Here is a 17,367-nt window from a genome sequence, read left to right on the forward strand (position 1 = left end):
TCACACACAATGAGCCATTAGGCAAGTTTTCTAGTTTGTGGATAATGGAAGAATTTAACCAGTACACACTGATGGGAAGAATAGCTAAGAGTGCTATGGTGGCCATCAAACTGCATAAGGCACAGATGAATGGGGTCATAAATAACCACATCACTGATAAAAGGATAACGTAAGGAGCCCAGAGTCAGCCACAAATCCATGTGGACTCGGTGGGGCAAAAGACCCGTTTCCTTGCTGCATGACTGTGCGACTTTAAGCATGGAATTAGCCATGATGGCAATACATGGCTTCATTGGGGAAATGTGTCAGCGAGTCAACATTTCAGATCAAAGACCTTTTATTGAACCTGAATTTCCTGTTACTTTTCGCTTACACTTTTGTCTATGTGGCTAATCACAGCTCCAGTGCCATATTCAAGTTTGCTGACGACACCACTGCCATTGGCTGAATCAAAGGTGGTGACGAATTGGCATATCAGAAGGAGATTGAAAATCTGGCTGAATGGTGCCACAATAATAACCTCTCACTCAATGTTAGCAAGACCAAGGAGGAGGAAACCAGAAGTCCATGAGCCAATTCTCACTGGGGGATCAGAGGTGGAGAGGGTCAGCTTGACATTATCATTTCAGAGGAGCCATTTATGAAGAAAGCACAGCTGGGCCTTTACTTCCTTAGGAGTTTGTGAAGATTCAGCACTTCATCTAAAACTTTGTAAAACTTTGACAAACTTCTATAGATGGCTGGCAGAGAATATATTGACTGGTTGCATCACAGCCTGGCATGGAAACACCAATGCCCTTGGATAAAAAGTCCTACAAAAAGTAGTGGATATGGCCCAGTACATCACGGGTAAAGCCCTCCTCAAAACTGAGCACATCTACATGGTAGCATCCGTCATCAGGGACCCTCACCATCCTGGCCATGCTCTCTTCTCACTACTGCCATCAGGAAGAAGGTACAAGAGTCTCAGGATCCACACAACTAGCTTCAGGAATAGCTATTACTCCTCAACCATCAGGATTTTGAACCAGAGGTGATAACTTCACTTGCTCCATCACTGAATTGTTCCCATAACTTATGCAATCACTTTCAAGGACTCTTCATCTCATGTTTTTGATATTCATTTCATTTTTTTTTCTTTTGTATTTGCACAATTTTTGCACATTGGGTGTTCATCCATCCTGTTGATGCAGTCTTTCAAAGATTCTATTATGTTTCTTGGATCTGCTGTGTACTGTACATTATGCCTGCAAGAAAATGAATCTCGGGGTTGTATATGGTGTCCTATATGTACTTTGATAATCAATTTACTTTGATTCCTCATCCCCCCTCCCACTCTGATCTTTTGGTCAGGGACCTTTACTGTCACAATGTACAAGTAACTGTTGAGTGTGGCTGTACATAAGATTAGCTTACATGCATAAACTGACTGACTGTATGGACGTAAAGTGACACTAGGTGCAAGAGTATCTATACAAAAGATGACTCTGAGAGGAAATGATAAAGTGACAATGTGACTTTTGGCATGAGGACCCCTTCTAGGTAGCAGCAGGACATATGAAAACACCAGAAACAGAACCTCAAGGGTATGATTATTATATTGCCATCTCAGTCTCCAGATGTTCTAAGATTTACGTCAGCCACCAACTCATTTTTATATACCCAGTGAAAGATTTATTCTTTGTTTTGACAGCATATGCACATTCTTATCACAATTTATTTTCTCCCTAATTATAAGCCTTTCACTGCTGTTCCTTTAAATAAATTCCCAGAACCTCTGCTCCTGTTAAAGACTGTAGGTCATCAGCTAAGAATCTATGGATAAACAAAGTAAAAGTAACATTACGTAAGGAATAGGGTTAGAGAATGATCCCAGGAATGAAATGGTTAATATATGAGCAGTGTTTGATGCTTTGGGCCTTTATTTGCTTCAGGTTAGAAGAATGAGAGGGAAATTCTCATTGAAACCTATTGAAAGACCTAGGTAGAGTACACAAGCAGAGGATGTTTCCTATCTGGAAGTGTCTAGGACTGGAGGGCACAGCCGTAAAATAGAAGATCATCGTTTTCGAACAGAGGTGAAGAGGAATTTCTTTATCCACAAGGTGGTGAATCTGTGAAATTCACTGCCACAGACAACTGCAGAGACCAAGCCATTGGGTACAGTATATTTAAATCAGAGGTTGTTAGTTTGCCATTAGTAATGCCGTCGAAGGTTATGGGGAATGGGCAGGAGAATGGAGTTGAGAAGAATCAACTGTGATGAAATTGTGCAGCAGACTCAATGGGCCAAATGGCCTACTTTTGCTCCTTGTTACAATGTTACATTGACTGTTCTATTTATTATAAATTATTATAAATTACTATTATTGCATATAGCACATCTATATGCAACGTAGCGTAAAGATTTTTACTCGTCATGTATGTAAAGGATGTAAGAAATAAAGTCAATTCAGTGTCTTATGGTCTTATAGAATAGCTTTAGAAGAGTAGTTGATTTGGAGTACATAAACAGGAAAATACAAGAAAGGGCAATGACAAAGGACTAGCATTTAGGAAAGAAAGAGCTTAGGAAGCAACACACACAAAATGCTGGAGGAACTCAGACAGACAAGGTGCACCATAAGTCCGTAAGATATATGAGCAGAATTAGCCATCAAGCCTACTCCACCATTCAATCATGAATGACATTTTTTCAATCCCCTGAACCATTACCGATTAAGACCTTATCAATTTCTACCTGAAATACACCCAATGACTTGTCTTCCCTCCCCAGCCATCTGTGACAATGAATTCCACAAATTCACCATTTTCTGGCTGAAGAAATTCCTCCTCATCTCAGTTTTAAAGGTTGTTGCTGTTGTTGACACTTTTTGTGCCTCGTGGCACATCGGGCAGCATTTTTTTTACCATTTCCGTAGCACTTGACTGTTTTTTTACGAGGCTGAGTTGCAAGCTCGACACTCAGCCCAGCACAGATGGAAAGTGTGCAAGGAGCCGGTAGGATTTGAACTTGGGGCCATTCACCTCAAAGTTCGGTGCTGTTGCCACTACACCACCAGCCTGCTATCTTTAAACAGAAACCCCTTTATTCAGAGGCTGTGCCCTCCTATCCAAAACAATCCTACTAATGGAAATGTCCGCTCAACATCCACTCTATCCAGACCTTTCTGTATCAAGTAGGACTCAGTGAAATGTCCCCTCATCCTTCTGATCTCCATCAAGCACAGGCCAGGAGACATCAGTTGCTTGTCATATGTCCAGCCCTTCATTCCATGGACCATTCTTGTGAACCTGCTCTGGACCCTCTCTGGGGACAGCACATTCTTCCTGAGATCCACGGCCCATTGCTCACAATGTTCCCAGCTGCCAAAACCTACCAAAGCATGGGAACCCTGACAGTCTGTCATATACCTACATTACCAATCTGCATACGAATGTCAAGGAGTAGACTGCAATGGAAGGATATGAATCATGTGCAGGTCGATAGACTTAGTTTAAATTGCCGTCACAGTCAGCACAGATATTGTGGGCCAAAGAGCCTGCTCCTGTGTGGTATTCAGCAGATTGGACGGTTCAGCAGTAAGGGAGATCAAAAGGGAGAGGACAAGTGTCCACGTCCAGCTGCAGGGGAGTGATGAAGAGGACAAAAGGAATACCTCTGACATCTAAAACTTTGATAAACTTCCCGAGGTGTGTGGTGCAGAGTATATTGTCTGGCTGCATCACAGCCCGGTATGGAAACACTGATATCCTTGAACAGAAAATCCACAAGAAATAGTGGATACAGCCCAGTCCATCATGGGTAAAGCCCACCCCACCACTGAGCACATCTGAACACAGTGCTGGTGCCATGAGAGTAGCATCCATCATCAGGGACCCTTACCACTCAGGACATGCTCTCTTCTCACTGCTGCCTTCATGAAGAAGGTGCAGGAGCCTCAATGCTCACACCACCAGGTTCAGAAGCAGCTACTACCCCTCAACCTCTTGAACCAATACAGATAACTTCATTCAACTTCACTTACCCCCATCACTGAACTGTTCCCATAACCTATGGACTCACTTTCAAGAATTCTTCATCTCATGTTCTCAATATTTAAAGACAGACAGACTTTACTGATCCCAAGGGAAATTGGGTTTCGTTACAGTTGCACCAACCAAGAATAGAGTAGAAATATAGCAATATAAAACTATAAATAATTAAATAATAAGTACATTATTCCAAGTGGAAATAAGTCCAGGACCAGCCTATTGGCTCAGGGTGTCTGGCACTCCGAGGGAGGAGTTGTAAAGTTTGAAGGCCACAGGCAGGAATGACTTCCTATGACGCTCAGTGTTGCATCTCGGTGAAATGAGTCTCTGGCTGAATGTACTCCTGTGCCTAACCAGTACATTATGAAGTGGATGGGAGACATTTTCCAAGATGGCATGCAACTTGGACAGCATCCTCTTTTCAGACACCACCGTCAGAGAGTCCAGTTCCACCCCCACAACATCAATGGCCTTACGAATGAGTTTGTTGATTCTGTTGGTGTCTGCTACCCTCAGTCTGCTGCCCCAGCACACAACAGCAAACATGATAGCAATGGCCACCACAGACTCGTAGAACATCCTCAGCATCATCCAGCAGATGTTAAAGGACCTCAGTCTCCTCAGGATGTAGAGACGGCTCTGACCCTTCTTGTAGAAAGCCTCAGTGTTCTTTGACCAGTCCAGTTTATTGTCAATTCGTATCCCCAGGTATTTGTAATCCTCCACCATGTCCACACTGACTCCTTGGATGGAAACAGGGGTCATCGGTGCCTTAGCCCTCCTCAGGTCCACCACCAGCTCCTTAATCATTTTCACATTAAGCTGCAGATGATTCTGCTCACACCATTTGACAAGGTTTCCCACCGTAGCCCTGTACTCAGCCTCATCTCCCTTGCTGATGCATCCAACTATGCATCAGTAAGGGATGCATAGTTTATTGTTTATTTATTTATTATTATTAATTATTTTAGAACATATAGAAAATCTACAGCACAATACAGGCCCTTCGGCCTACAAAGTATGCCAAACATGTCCCTACCTTAGAAATTACAAGGCTTACCTATAGCACTCTATTTTACTAAGCTCCGTGTCTAAAAGTCTCTTAAAAGACCCTATCGTATCCGCCTCCACCACCGTTGCCGGCAGTCCATTCCACACACTCACCGCTCTCTGCATAAAAAACTTACCCCTGACATCTCCTCTGTACCTACTCCCCAGCACCTTAAACCTGTGTCCTCTTGTGGCAACCATTTCAGCCCTGGGAAAAAGCCTCTGACTATCCACACGATCAATGCCTCTCATCATCTTATACACCTCTATCAGGTCACCTCTCATCCTCCTTCGTTCCAAGGAGAAAAGGCAGAGTTCACTCAACCTAATCTCATAAGGCATGCCCCACAATCCAGGCAACATCCTTGTAAATCTCCTCTGCACCCTTTCTATGGCTTCCACACCCTTCCTGTAGTGAGGCGACCAGAACTGAGCACAGTACTCCAAGTGGGGTCTGACCAGGGTCCTATATAGCTGCAACATTACCTCTTGGCTCCTAAATTCAATTCTACGATTGATGAAAGCCAACATACCATATGCCTTTTTAACCACAGAGTCAACCTGCACAACTGCTTTGAGCATCCTATGCTCTCAGACCCCAAGATCCCTCTGATCCTCCACACTGCCAAGAGTATTACCATTAATACTATATTCTGCCATCATAATTGAAGTACCAAAATGAACCACTTCACACTTATCTGGGTTGAACTCCATCTGCCACTTCTCAACCCGGTTTTGCATCCTATCAATGTCCCACTGTAACCTCTGACAGCCCTCCACACTATCCACAACACCCCCAACCTTTGTGTCATCAGCAAACTTACTAACCCATCCCTCCACTTCCTCATTCAGGCCATTTATAAAAATCACAAAGAGTAAGGGTCCCAGAACAGATCTCTGTGGCACTCCACTGGTGATTGACCTCTATTCAGAATATGACCCGTCTACAACCACTCTTTGCCTTCTGTGGGCAAGACAATTCTCGATCCACAAAGCAATATCCCCTTGGATCCCATGCCTCCTTTCTTTCTCAATAAGCCTTGTATGGGGTACCTTATCAAATGCCTTGCTGAAATCCATATACACTACATCTACTGCTTTTCCTTCATCAAATTGTTTATTCACATCCTCAAAAAATTCAATCAGGCTAGTAAGGCACAACCTGCCCTTGACAAAGCCATGCTGACTACTCCTAATCATATTATACCTCTCCAAATGTACATAAATCCTGCCTCTCAGGATCTTCTCCACCAACTTACCAACCACTGAGGTAAGACTCACTGGTCTATAATTTCCTGGGCTATCTCTACTTCCTTTCTTGAATAAAGGAACAACATCTGCAACCTTCCAATCCTCCAGAACCTCTCCCATCCCCATCGATGATGCAAAAATCATCACCAGGATGGAAGAAATCCTGGTGAGCAATTTCCTCCCTCGCCTCCTACAGTAGCCTGGTATACATCTCGTCCGGTCCCGGCAACTTATCCAACTTGATGCTTTCCAAAATCTCCAGCACATCCTCTTTCTTAATATCTACATGCTCAAGCTTTTCAGTCCACTGCAAGTCATCACTACAATCACCAAGATCCTTTTGCATAGTGAATACTGAAGTATTCATTAAGTACCTCTGCTATTTCCTCCAGTTTCATACACACTTTCTAACTGTCACACTTGATAGGTTCTGATAATACAGAATCTGAGGCCACAAACCAGGCACGCCCAGGATCCTCTTCAGTTTGCGTATAAGGAGAAGGTGGGAGTGGAGGATGCTATCACGTATTTGCTGCACAAATCACTCTCTCACCTAGATGGGGTCAGTTGTGCTGTGAGGATTACATTCCTTGACTTCTCTAGTGCCTTTAACACCATCCAGCCCAAGATCATAAGGCACAAACTAACGGAGATGGGAGTAGACTCTCACATGGTGGATTGGATAGTGGACTACTTGACAGATAGACCTCAGTATGTGCGATTGGGAGACTGTAGGTCTGACACGGTGGTCAGCAGCACAGGAGCGCCGCAGGGAACCGTACTCTCTCCGGTCCTGTTCACCCTGTACACATCAGACTTCCAATATAACTCGGAGTCCTGCCATGTGCAGAAGTTCGCTGATGACACGGCCATAGTGGGGTGTGTCAGGAATGGACAGGAGGAGGAGTATAGGAAACTGATACAGGACTTTGTGATATGGTGCAACTCAAACTACCTGCGTCTCAATATCACCAAGACCAAGGAGATGGTGGTGGACTTTAGGAGATCTAGGCCTCATATGGAGCCAGTGATCATTAATGGAGAATGTGTGGAGCAGGTTAAGACCTACAAGTATCTGGGAGTACAGTTAGACGAGAAGCTAGACTGGACTGCCAACACAGATGCCTTGTGCAGGAAGGTACTTGTGCAGAGTCGACTGTACTTCCTTAGAAGGTTGGCGTCATTCAATGTCTGTAGTGAGATGCTGAAGATGTTCTATAGGTCAGTTGTGGAGAGCGCCCTCTTCTTTGTGATGGCGTGTTGGGGAGGAAGCATTAAGAAGAGGGACGCCTCACGTCTTAATAAGCTGGTAAGGAAGGCGGGCTCTGTCGTGGGCAAAGTACTGGAGAGTTTAACATCGGTAGCTGAGCGAAGGGCGCTGAGTAGGCTACGGTCAATTATGGAAAACTCTGAACATCCTCTACATAGCACCATCCAGAGACAGAGAAGCAGTTTCAGCGACAGGTTACTATCGATGCAATGCTCCTCAGACAGGATGAAGAGGTCAATACTCCCCAATGCCATTAGGCTTTACAATTCAACCGCCAGGACTTAAGAACTTTTTAAAAGCTATTATTAATACTTTTTGAGATAGTGATTTAGATGCATATCATATTTTTTACTGAGTTAAGTATTGTATGTAACTAGTTTTGCTACAACAAGTGTATGGGACATTGGAAAAAAAAAAGTTGAATTTCCCCATGGGGATGAATAAAGTATCTATCTAATCTAATCTAATCTAATCTATTCTTTCACGTGTTATCCTCTTTCTCTTCACATACTTGTAGAATGCCTTGAGGTTTTCCTTAATTCTGCCTGCCAAGCCCTTCTCATGGCCCATTCTGGCTCTCCTAATTTCCTTCTTAAACTCCTTCAAAGTAGCCTTATAATCTTCTAGATCTCTAACATTACCTAGCTCTCTGAACCTTTTGTAAGCTTTTTTCTTCTTCTTGACTAGATTTATTACAGCATTTGTACACCACGGCTCCTGTACCCTACCATAACTTCCCTGTCTCATTGGAACATACCTATACAGAACTCTACACAATTGTACCCTGAATATTTGCCACATTTCTTCCATCCTCTTCCCTGAGAACATCTGTTTCCAATTTAAGCCTCCAATTTCCTGCCTGATAGCCTCATAATTCCCAATACTCCAATTAAACGCTTTTCTAACTTGTCTGTTCCTATCTCTCTCCAATGCTGTTGTAAAGGAGATAGAATTATGATCACTATCTCCAAAATGCTCTCTCACTGAGAGATCCGACACCTGACCAGGTTCATTTCCCATTACCAAATCAAGTACAGCCTCTCCTCTTGTAGGCTTATCTACATACTGTGTCAAGAATCCTTCCTGAACACACCTAACAAACTCCACCCCATCTAAACCCCTTGCTCTAAGGAGGTGCCAATCGATATTTGGGAAATTAAAATCTCCCATCACGACAACCCTGTTATTATTACACCTTTCCAGGATCTGTTTCCCTATCTGCTCCTCTATGTTCCTGTTACTATTGGGCATCCTATAAAAAACACCCAGTAAATTTATTGATCCCTTCCTGTACCTAACCTCCAACCGCAGAGACTCTGTAGACAATCCCTCCATGGCGCCCACCTTTTCTGAAGCCGTGACACTATCTCTGATCAACAGTGCCATGTCCCACCTCTTTTGCCTCCCTCCCTGTCCTTTCTGAAACATCTAAAACACGGCACTTGAAGTAACCAATCTTGTCCCTGAGCCATCCAAGTCTCTGAAATGGTTACAACATCATAGCTCCAAGTATTGATTCACACTCTAAGCTCATCCGCTTTGTTCACAACACTCCTTGCATTAAAATAGACATATCTCAAGCCTTCGGTCTGAGCGCGTCCCTTCTCTATCACCTGTCTATCCTCCCAAACTGTGTATTTGCACAGTTTTCTGTCTTTTGCACATTAGTTGTTCATTTGCTCTATTGGGTGTGCTCTTTCGTTGATTCTATTAAGGCTCTTGGATCTACTGAGTATGCCCGCAAGAAAATGAATCTCAGTGTCATATGTGGTGATGTATATGAGCTTTGGTAATACAAACGTGTAGATTTACTTTGAACTTTGGTAGGACAAAGCCAGCATTGCCCTGGACGTGGGCTGTAAATAAGGTCAATGAACAGAGAAAGAGAAAAAGAGAGAACATATTGTTTCTGTGTTAAGGTTCAAAGGTTCATTTAACGTCAGAGAAATGTGTACAATATACATCTTGAAATGTTTTTTCTTCGCAAAACATCAACGAAAACACAGGAGTGCCCCAAGAATGAACGACAGTTAAATATTAGAACCCCAAAGTCCCCCCCCCCCACCCCAGCTCCCCTCCCTCCCGTGTGTCAGCGACAGCGAGCAACAATCCCTCTCCCCACACCGGCAAAAAAAGTTACTGCGTTCTATGGCTCCATTCAATTCAACTAGGCAAATTAATGGTTTGGCATGGATTAGATGGGCCAAAGGGCCTGTTTCTATGACTCTATTACATCCTGTCTCATAAAACGGCAATCCAAGAACAGTAAGAGAGGGAGAAGGCAGACAAAGAATGGAAGAATTGCAAATTGCAGGGCTGCAGGACATAATAGTAAATCATATGGCAATGGAGAGTCAGCAGCTTTAAATTTCAGTGCATTAACATATCAGATTATATATCCTAGGTACAATCACAGAGAAAGCATGTTCACCTTTTTATTGCCAGCTTAACTAGGGCTTAGCATGTCACTGAACACTCGAACAAGTTTATACATGTGTAAAGTTGGATGTGCCCTGACTGGCTGCTAATCCATTTCAAAGCAATTCAAAAACATAAGAAGTTGCAGGGAATCCCTCCCCATCATTAGAGTTATCGATAGTCTATAAAAGATGGTGTTACTCCACAAAGTCGACATCCACCATCAAGGTTCCCCAGCATCCTGACCAAGCCATCTTCTTCAAGATATGACAGACAAGGAGGCACTGAAGATATCACCGACAAGGAGGCACTGAAGATATCACGGACAAGGAGGCACTGAAGATATCACCGACAAGGAGGCACTGAAGATATCACCGACAAGGAGGCACTGAAGATATCACCGACAAGGAGGCACTGAAGATATCACGGACAAGGAGGTACAGTAGCTTGAACTCCCAGTTTCCACCACCAGGTTCAAGTAAGCTACTCCCCTCCAACCCATTTGGTTCTTGAAACAACCAGCACAGCCCAAGTCACTACAATTTAGCAACACCATAACCACTTTGATCACTTTCCAGTAAAACGGACTTTGTTTTATTTAATCTTTACAAGAAAGAAGGCAGTGTATAATTTATGTCTACCTTGTGTTTTTCTTCTAACATGATGCTATGTGCATATGAAGCTGCTACAAATACATGTTTCACTGCACCTGTGAATACATGTACTTGTGCATGTGACAAATAAATGTGGCTTTAATGGAGAAAGGAAGGCATCTCGGATGTTCCTGTGCTGCTGAACCCCACTGTTAGAGCAAATACAGAGATAGAAGAATACAAAAACCCAGAAGGATTGTTGCAGGAACCCAGGTATGGCAAACCGAAATCAAAATCCTGAGAGAATTTGTGAGGTTGTGATGGTGGTTTGCTTCTGCCCCATCCCCCAAGGTGGAGATAGTAAAGGGAAGTGTCCTAGATAAAGCGAGCACCTGAAGGTGAGAGCAGGTAAAGGTGGCCAGGAGATGATCCTCACAAGTGCAGGAAACTGCAAAAATGCAGCTGTTCCTGTACCGGAGAGAGTGGGAGGAGGGAGTTTAGGTGGGACTGAAGGAAAGACCCTGCCATGTATTCCTGTAATGTGAAGGGTTGGCTTATTTGCCGGTCAAAAGCCTCTTCCACCATGTCGGTCATTGGTTGGTCAAAGGATCCAGCAGCAATCTCCTATTGGTGCCTTGTAGGCCATGGCACCGTTTTCAGTTCCAGGTGCCTCAGGAATATAAGAATAGTACGTGCAAGAGACTCGGTTTCTTTCCTTTGTCTCCAGGGGCCTTCTTCAGACCAGTGCTGAAGGACCATTGGGAAAGAGTGTTGCAGGCATAGATGAGCTCCCAGCATTTACATTTTTAAGTACTTATTTATTTAAATACTTATTACTTACTTAAGTACTTATTTAAGTACTCGTACTTACTTATTTAATTACTCGTTCATAGCATGCTTCAAGTAGCTTTATTACTTGAGGAGATTTAATAGAAAACCCATTGAGTTAAAAGATTTACTGAATGTTGTAGTTTTGTGTAGCTTAGATGAGCACTTATTTAGCAGGATTCCGGGCTTTGTGTTTCACTGTTTGCTTATAAATAAATAGATAATGTGCTCACTCACAATCCGTGTCCCGGTTCCACTCACGGAATCTGAAAATCTGCCTCCACATTACAATCCCACAGACAGACTGGCAGAACTTGGGTCAGGATATGTTCCACAGTTACACTTTTGTTCTGGAGGAAGTGGATGGAGTTGAAGAAGTTGTTCAACGCGAAGACAAGTTGTTCGTGGAGGGGAACTGGTTCAGGCACTCCTGGTGTGGGATACAGTTGTGGTGAAGATAAGCTGGCCAGGATCAGGGACTGGACAATGACAAAGTGATGGAGGGTAGGTCAGGCTTTGCATTTTGTGACTCTTGTATTCCTTTCCTGCATTCTCACACTCCAATTGCAATCATTCCCACAGGTTTCATCAACTAAGGACCATACACAGACAAAAGAAACACATAAAAAATACTCCTCAGCTTTTTCCTCCAGTCCTGCTGAAGGGTTTCAGCCCAAATGTCGACTCTTTTCCTAGATGCTGCCTGGCCTGCTGAGTTCCTCCAGCATTTTGTGTGTGTAACTAAGGACCATATTCTGTCTCCTATCAACCAGACCCTGCCACATTTAAAGCTCATTTGTTTAAAGCTCAACTTCGGGGCAACCCTGACCTCACCTTATCAGAGATTTTCCCTTTCTTCCATGCATCTTTCTCCCAGCTTCCCTGCAAATTAAATCTAACATGTTCTCTCTCCTTCCTGTAATGTTAACAGCGTCTCTTCCCACAGGCGCCGCCTCACCAGCATCTTCTGCTTTTTATCTCAGATTTCCAGCATCTGCAGTCTTCTTCAAACTGGAGGATGCGAGTTAGGCCAAGGTAAGGCTGAGGCAAGAGGCCTGAAGTTAGAGGTTTAGACCGGGTGAACAGGAAGGATTGGATTTCTCTTACCAGAGCTGCCAGAATTATCAGAGGCTGTGAAGGGTTTGAGAAAATGGTTGATGAGGTCAGGGGGTCACAGCCCGAGATGGTGTCAAAGGTAGAATCCTTTCCCCAGAAGCATTACAACATACAAGGCTACAAGTAACACGTGGGAAGTAACCTCATCGTCCCCATAGGGCCAAATGGTTCCTTCCTGTACTGTAAATCTCTGTGAGTTTGTGCCTACAGCGTAACCTTGGTTTATGTCCGGAGCGCTCCAAAGAGGATTAGGTTCCACTTGAAGTGACATCAGCTCAGGGGGAGGGGTAATGCTGGGAAGGGTGTGTGATTCTATCATCAGACACTGAGCAAGACAGGCAGATGCATTTCTCCCCTATGCGTCAGTGTCAAGTGAAAGAGTGAGCATGTGCTAACAGTGGAGGCACTCAGCCACACACCACACAAGCGCCAGTCGCTCTGTATGTCACATGAGAGGGGTGGTGTGCAGTAACCCGAGCTTATATAGCGCCAGCTGTGATCAGGGAAAAGTACCAAATGCTTCTGGCAAGGAGAATGAAAGCTAAGACCAAGACTGAGAGTGCATTCCCCCTCCCGCTGCCTCGTGGAAGGCAGAAAGGGAACACTGTCGGCCCCTCAAGCAGAACGCCGCAGATATTCTGCTTGCCCAGTAAGATCACACTGCACTCACCCGACCAACCCAGTGTTGAACACGACCTCTCCTGCAGTCGAATGAGGGTAGCCAAAGGATATTCCTTCCATTTTTGTCCCATCATCAAGAATCAGTTGTGCTGTTTGTGCCTAAAAAGAGTTAAATATTTCAGTTACAACACACAAGGGACATTCGTGTCACCATATACAACCCTGTGATTAATTTTCTTGCAGGCATTCACCATAAAGCAGAGAAATACAATAGAATCTATACCAAAGCAACTAATGTGCATATGAAGAAAACTGAACAAACAGAAAATAAATAATACTGAGAACATGAGTTGTAGAGACCTTGAAGGTGAGTCAATAGGTTGTAGAATCAGTTCAGTGTTGTGGTGAGTGAAGTAATCCACCCTGGCACAAGAGCCTAATGTCTGAACCTGAACGTGATGGTGTGGGACCTAAGGCTCCTCTACCTCCTTCCCAATAGCAGCAGCAAGAAGAGAGCACAGCCTGGATGGTGCAGTCTTTGACAATGGAAGCTGCTTTCTTGTGGCAGTGCCTCTTGTAGGTATGCTCAATGGTGGGGAGGGCTTTGCTAGTGATGGACTAGGCGGAGTTCACCACTTATTCCATTCATGGGTGTTGATGTTTCCATACCATGCCATGGTGAAACCAGTCAGGATACTCTCCACTATGTATCTATAGAAATTTGTCAGTTTTAGATGACATGCCAAATCTGTGCAAACTTCTAAGGCAGGAAAGAATACTATCATAAATATAACTTACTGCAGAGAGATGCCACTGGTAAATTGCCAACCTACATGAACCTCCAAGTACAACTTTGTTTCCTGGGTCTGTGCCAAATCACTGAATTGCAACACAACTTCAGAACTCCCATGCCAAAGATCAAAAAGCAACAAACATGGAGCCAAGATTTCCGAAATGAAGAATTGCACAGTGACCATGCCCAAAAGTTGTTAGACTTCGACAGCAGGGGAAGGGGATAATCAGGATAATGCAATGTTTGACCATCCCAGTAACGACAGGAAAGTAACGTCCAGTAAGCTTTTGATAAGTCGCCACACAAAAAGGTGCACCAAATACTGTAAGTGCCCGTGGTGTTTGCAGACGTGTGTAACATGGATGAAAGACCGGTTATCACATGGAAGTCAGGGAGTCAGAATAAGCAGACACGCAAGAAACTACAGATGCTAGAACCTGGAGTAAAAATAGACGGGGTAGATCCTGACTGGCCCCAGGGAATCATCTACGCTAACGTTTTTCAAAAGTTCCAGCACATCCCCTTTCTTAATAACTGTTAAGTTATTACTGTTCAAGCATATCAGGCTGTTTTATGCTATCCTCACAAATGTCAAGATCCCTCTCACTGGTGAATATTGAAGCAAGGAATTCAATAAGGACCTTCACTACCTCCTCTGACTCCAGATACATGTTTCCTCTTTTGTAACTTTTTGGTCCTACCCTCACTCTAGACATCCTCCTGTTCTTCATGTATGTGTAGAATGCCTTGGGGTTTTCCTTAATCCTACTCATCAAGGCCTTCCCATATCCCTTTCTAGCTCTCCTAAGTCCATATTCAAGCTCCTTCCTGACAACCTTGTAACTCTCTAGAGCCGTGTCTGATCCTTGCTTCTTAAACCCTAAGTAAGCTTCTTTCTTCCTTTTGACTAGATGTTCCAAATCTCTTGACAACCATGGTTCCTTCACTCCACCATCATTTTCCTGCCTCAAATAGATGAACCTATCCAGAATTCCCAGCAATTGCTCCCAAAACAACTTCTACATTTCTGCTGTGAACTTCTTTGAGTAATCTGCTCACAATTTATACTCCCAAGTTCCAATGTAACAGCATCATAATTCAGCCTCCCTCAAGGAGGTAATTCCACATACCATCTTCTCCTATCCTTCTCCAAGGCTGTGGCAAAGGTCAAGGAGCGGTGGTCACTGCTCACCCACTGAGAGATCTGACTAATTTCATTGGTTCATTGACTAATACTAGTTCCAGTATGGTCTCTCATCTTGTTGCCGTTTTCCCAGTCAAAACATCTATGCATTTAAGGTGAGAGGGGGTAAATTCAAAGGAGATGTGTGACACGTTCTTTTAAAAAAATCAGAGTGGTGGGTCCCTAGGATGGTAGTGGAGGTAAATAAGATAGAGGCAGTTTAGAGTACAGGAATATGCAGAGAATGGAGGGATATGGACATTACGGAGGTATACAAATATTGTGTAGGCAGGAGGGATATGTTTGATTAGGGATGTACTGGGTAGTTTGGTTGGTTCAGCATAACATTGTTAGCCAAAAGGGCTAGTCCTGCATGATTCTGTTCTAGGTTTCATAAATGTTGTAAAAGGAGACAAGGCACGAGGCAGACCAGCCACTGAGCAGCAGGTCAGACGAGATCAAGTGGGCTCTACCTGCTCCTATCTCCCAGCGATAAGATGCAGACTGACTACAACAATTAACAGCCAAATGTCAATTTCACAGTGTATCAGAACTCACCATGAGATTTTACAATGCATTTTGATCAAAGTACTCATGAGACCCTTTAATCCCAGTTGCATTATCCAAATGCATTTTCAAAAACTGCTTTAGAACCACACCAATAGTAACCAAACTTAATTAGCGTGACATACAACAGTGTTATTAAATCTGATTCTGATTGTATTTGCAGTTTGCACACCCTGGGGAAAACAGACAAAGGCAAAGTCAAAGCCTAGATAAACACAAGTACATGTTTGCACAGGTCCAAGGAAACCTGCAGTAGTATCATAGGCACATAGAATCATACAAACTGCAGTCAATAGAAAGAACATAAATTAAACATAAATTATACACAATGTTACCATTAGAAAAGCTTAAAAAGTCTTATTTTAGTACAAAGTGTTCATAGTGTAGCTAAACTGTAATGATTAGGATTTTACTGGCTGGTTCAAGAATTGAATGGTTGAAGTAAAGCAGGGGTTCTTGAGCCTGGTGGTGTGGGACTTCAGGCTTCTGTACCTCCTGCCTGATAGTTCAAAGTTTAAAGTAAATTATCAAAGTACATATGCATTATGTTACTATATCCTGACATTCATTTTCTTCCAGGCAATTACAGGAAAAAGGAAATGCAATAGAATACAGTTGGTCCTCCTTATCCGCGGGTTCCGAATGCGCGGATTCAACCAACTGCAGATCGGGAAAACCCAAAAGTTCTCTCTCCAGCACTCGTTGTTTGCATGTACAGATTATTTTTCTTTTCATTATTCCCTAAACAATACAGTATAACAACTATTTACATAACATTTATATTGTATTAGGTACTATAAGTAATCTAGAGATGATTTAAAGTACAGGGAGTCTTTAAGTTGGATTTGTATGTAAGTCGGAAAAGGTACATCCAGTATTATTTAGCGTCAGTTAGTCAAACATTTGTCTTAGTATATAGTATATATTTTACCTTTCTATGCATATTAAAAACACTTAAGAAACATATGTATTTCAATAATTAAACCACTGCGTTGCTCAGTAATAATTGTAGCTTTCACCAGAGCAGGGCCTTTCACATGCTCAATTATTCTCACTTTATCCTTTAAAATTGTTCTGATCATTGACTGACTGCAGCCTAACGCTTCCCCAATGACCGATGACGTTTCACTTCTTTCCAATCGCTTTATTATTTCCACTTCATTTTCAATCGTGATCGTTTTCCGTCAATGGAACAGAAACACTGCTGATTCAGCAGCAACCCCGGATCTTAAAGTCCACCTGCACTGAGACAGGCTAAATAAGGTCCGGAGCTCCCCCGGGTCCTAAAGTCCACCCACACTGAGCCAGGCTAAATAAGGTCCGGAGCTCCCCCGGGTCCTAAAGTCCACCCACACTGAGACAGGTTAAATAAGGTCCGGAGCTCCCCCAGGTCCTAAAGTCCACCCGCACTGAGACAGGCTAAATAAGGTCCGGAGCTCCCCCGGGTCCTAAAGTCCACCACTCTGAGACAGGTTAAATAAGGTCCGGAGCTCCCCCGGGTCCTAAAGTCCACCCACACTGAGATAGGTTAAATAAGGTCCGGAGCTCCCCCGGGTCCTAAAGTCCACCACTCTGAGACAGGTTAAATAAGGTCCGGAGCTCCCCCGGGTCCTAAAGTCCACCCACACTGAGACAGGTTAAA

General features: G+C 43.5%; 1 protein-coding gene across 1 annotated transcript in view; it reads right to left on the reverse strand.

Moving 5' to 3' along the window:
* Positions 1 to 17,367, reverse strand: part of cps1 (carbamoyl-phosphate synthase 1, mitochondrial) — a 180,468-nt gene that overhangs the window by 133,960 nt on the left and 29,141 nt on the right. The window contains exon 2 of the mRNA XM_073046354.1: positions 13,232 to 13,341. Coding sequence (XP_072902455.1) covers positions 13,232 to 13,341 — 110 coding nt within the window. The remainder of the gene's footprint in view (positions 1 to 13,231; positions 13,342 to 17,367) is intronic.

This window comes from Hemitrygon akajei, chromosome 5 (genome assembly GCF_048418815.1).
Source record: "Hemitrygon akajei chromosome 5, sHemAka1.3, whole genome shotgun sequence".
Classification (NCBI taxonomy): Eukaryota; Metazoa; Chordata; class Chondrichthyes; order Myliobatiformes; family Dasyatidae; genus Hemitrygon; species Hemitrygon akajei.